Here is a 1,909-nt window from a genome sequence, read left to right on the forward strand (position 1 = left end):
GGATTAGCCTGTTCTGAATCTTCTCTAGTTGTGTCTGCTTCGTTTTCTTTTTGTCTGACCAGATGAAACCCGTCATTTTCCAGAGAAGGATGCCAACGTAAATCGCCACGATGCAGTCTACCGTGTAATGGTGGCGCTCTCGTATTTCTCTCTGCGCGCTGTGAGCCACGAACAACCATATCATTGCCGAAGAGAAACCTCCATAAGCCTCCTGTTGATAAATTTACCACAAACGTTACAGATGAAATCTGTCTAACAAAACATTCTCCCTATGCATTAGCCAACAAGTGAAGAAAATGAATATACCGTCCAAGCCATAGCGGTTAAGACAGCTACAAGCATGTGACCACTATACAAGAGGTCATTACAACCACCTCCAGCTTTCTTTAGTAGAGCAAACCAAGAAGACCCTTCAGAGTAACTAGGTCTCAAGAACTCACTGAGGAAGCTCATTGAACCCCAATCAGCTCTATAGTCACCAATGTATCTTCCTGGATCAGCTGTTAAAATGAAAATAAGAACTAATCAGTAACCAATAAAGGCCTAAGTAGTATAAGTGAAGCAAGACTAGATGTTACCATAAGCTGCATCCAAATGGAGGAGCTTCCGTATAGCAGCGGGGTCATTAGCATAAGGGACATAATATTTCTGAGCCCAACGATGAGGCTGAGAAGGTACATTGTTAAACCGAGCTGAAGCACACCAAGGTCGAGCTGAAGGTAAGATAGTCGATACGAAAGTTATAGCTCTTAAAAGACGTCCCACTCCCATCGTAAACATGAATCTCGCACCTAATCCTAAACCTGGAGCTTTCACTGAGTCGAACACTACCGAGAANTGAAAATAAGAACTAATCAGTAACCAATAAAGGCCTAAGTAGTATAAGTGAAGCAAGACTAGATGTTACCATAAGCTGCATCCAAATGGAGGAGCTTCCGTATAGCAGCGGGGTCATTAGCATAAGGGACATAATATTTCTGAGCCCAACGATGAGGCTGAGAAGGTACATTGTTAAACCGAGCTGAAGCACACCAAGGTCGAGCTGAAGGTAAGATAGTCGATACGAATGTTATAGCTCTTAAAAGACGTCCCACTCCCATCGTAAACATGAATCTCGCACCTAATCCTAAACCTGGAGCTTTCACTGACTCGAACACTACCGAGAAACCCAACATTACAAACAACATGAGAAAATGATGCAATCCAATGATATGAGCTCTCAAGATTTCCACAATTGTCTCGGGAAGGCTCTCGTTTAGTGCAAGTAAGAACCATTGGCCTGTATCAGGAAGTGGAGGCGTATCCCTATCAAAGACAAAACCATTTTTATCAATACTCAAATCAAAAGATGCGAAGTAAAGAAGACTAAGAAGAGTTCAAGAATCAGATCAAAGTAGCTTAAAAATGTAAACTTTTTTCTAATTTGAAGTCAAAGACACAATCTTTAAGCTAATTTAGAACAGATCTAAAGCTTTACCGGTGCCAATCTAAGCCAAGAACAGCAGTAACAGACCGAACACAAAGAGCTTCAAAGAGAAGAGCACAGAGCATGAACACGATTGAACCAAGGAAAGGAATAGCTGCTCGTAGCTCTTTAGACCAGTGCTTGTAGAACAGAACACGAGTCACGACGGCGAGAGCAAGAACCGACCAAAGAACTGGCATAAGACGAGAATGCCACACCGGTGACACGTAACGCATGTAATCGATTGCCACGTATGACATAGCGGCGATCCCAAGTCCACCTCCGGTCATCTTAGTGGCGGATGGTAGCCGCATCGTGCCGGATTTGGCGGTTGGAGGTCGGAGACGGACAAAAGACATAAAAAGGAAAGGTTTTGTCTGAAATTTGCAACAAACACGGAAATTTAATTAACTAAAGTCTTAACTAATCATTTGTGTTTTGTTA

The 1,909-nt window shown here is 42.6% G+C and overlaps 1 protein-coding gene across 3 annotated transcripts in view; it reads right to left on the minus strand.

Moving 5' to 3' along the window:
• The window catches only part of LOC104742127, a 3,978-nt gene extending 2,103 nt beyond the window's left edge, over positions 1-1,875 (minus strand). Inside the window, exons 1-5 of one of the 3 annotated variants that reach the window (XM_010463094.1) lie at positions 1,478-1,875; positions 1,114-1,305; positions 579-784; positions 307-500; positions 60-211 (exon numbers count right to left, since the gene is read on the minus strand). In XM_010463094.1, the coding sequence (XP_010461396.1) occupies positions 60-211; positions 307-500; positions 579-784; positions 1,114-1,305; positions 1,478-1,824 (1,091 nt within the window). In that variant the 5' untranslated portion in view covers positions 1,825-1,875. Of the gene's footprint in view, positions 1-8; positions 212-306; positions 501-578; positions 785-907; positions 1,306-1,477 lie in introns of all 3 variants that reach the window. The other 2 variants (XM_010463095.1, XM_010463097.1) reach the window with 2 other exon arrangements.

Source organism: Camelina sativa, chromosome 14, assembly GCF_000633955.1.
Source record: "Camelina sativa cultivar DH55 chromosome 14, Cs, whole genome shotgun sequence".
Taxonomy (NCBI): domain Eukaryota; kingdom Viridiplantae; phylum Streptophyta; class Magnoliopsida; order Brassicales; family Brassicaceae; genus Camelina; species Camelina sativa.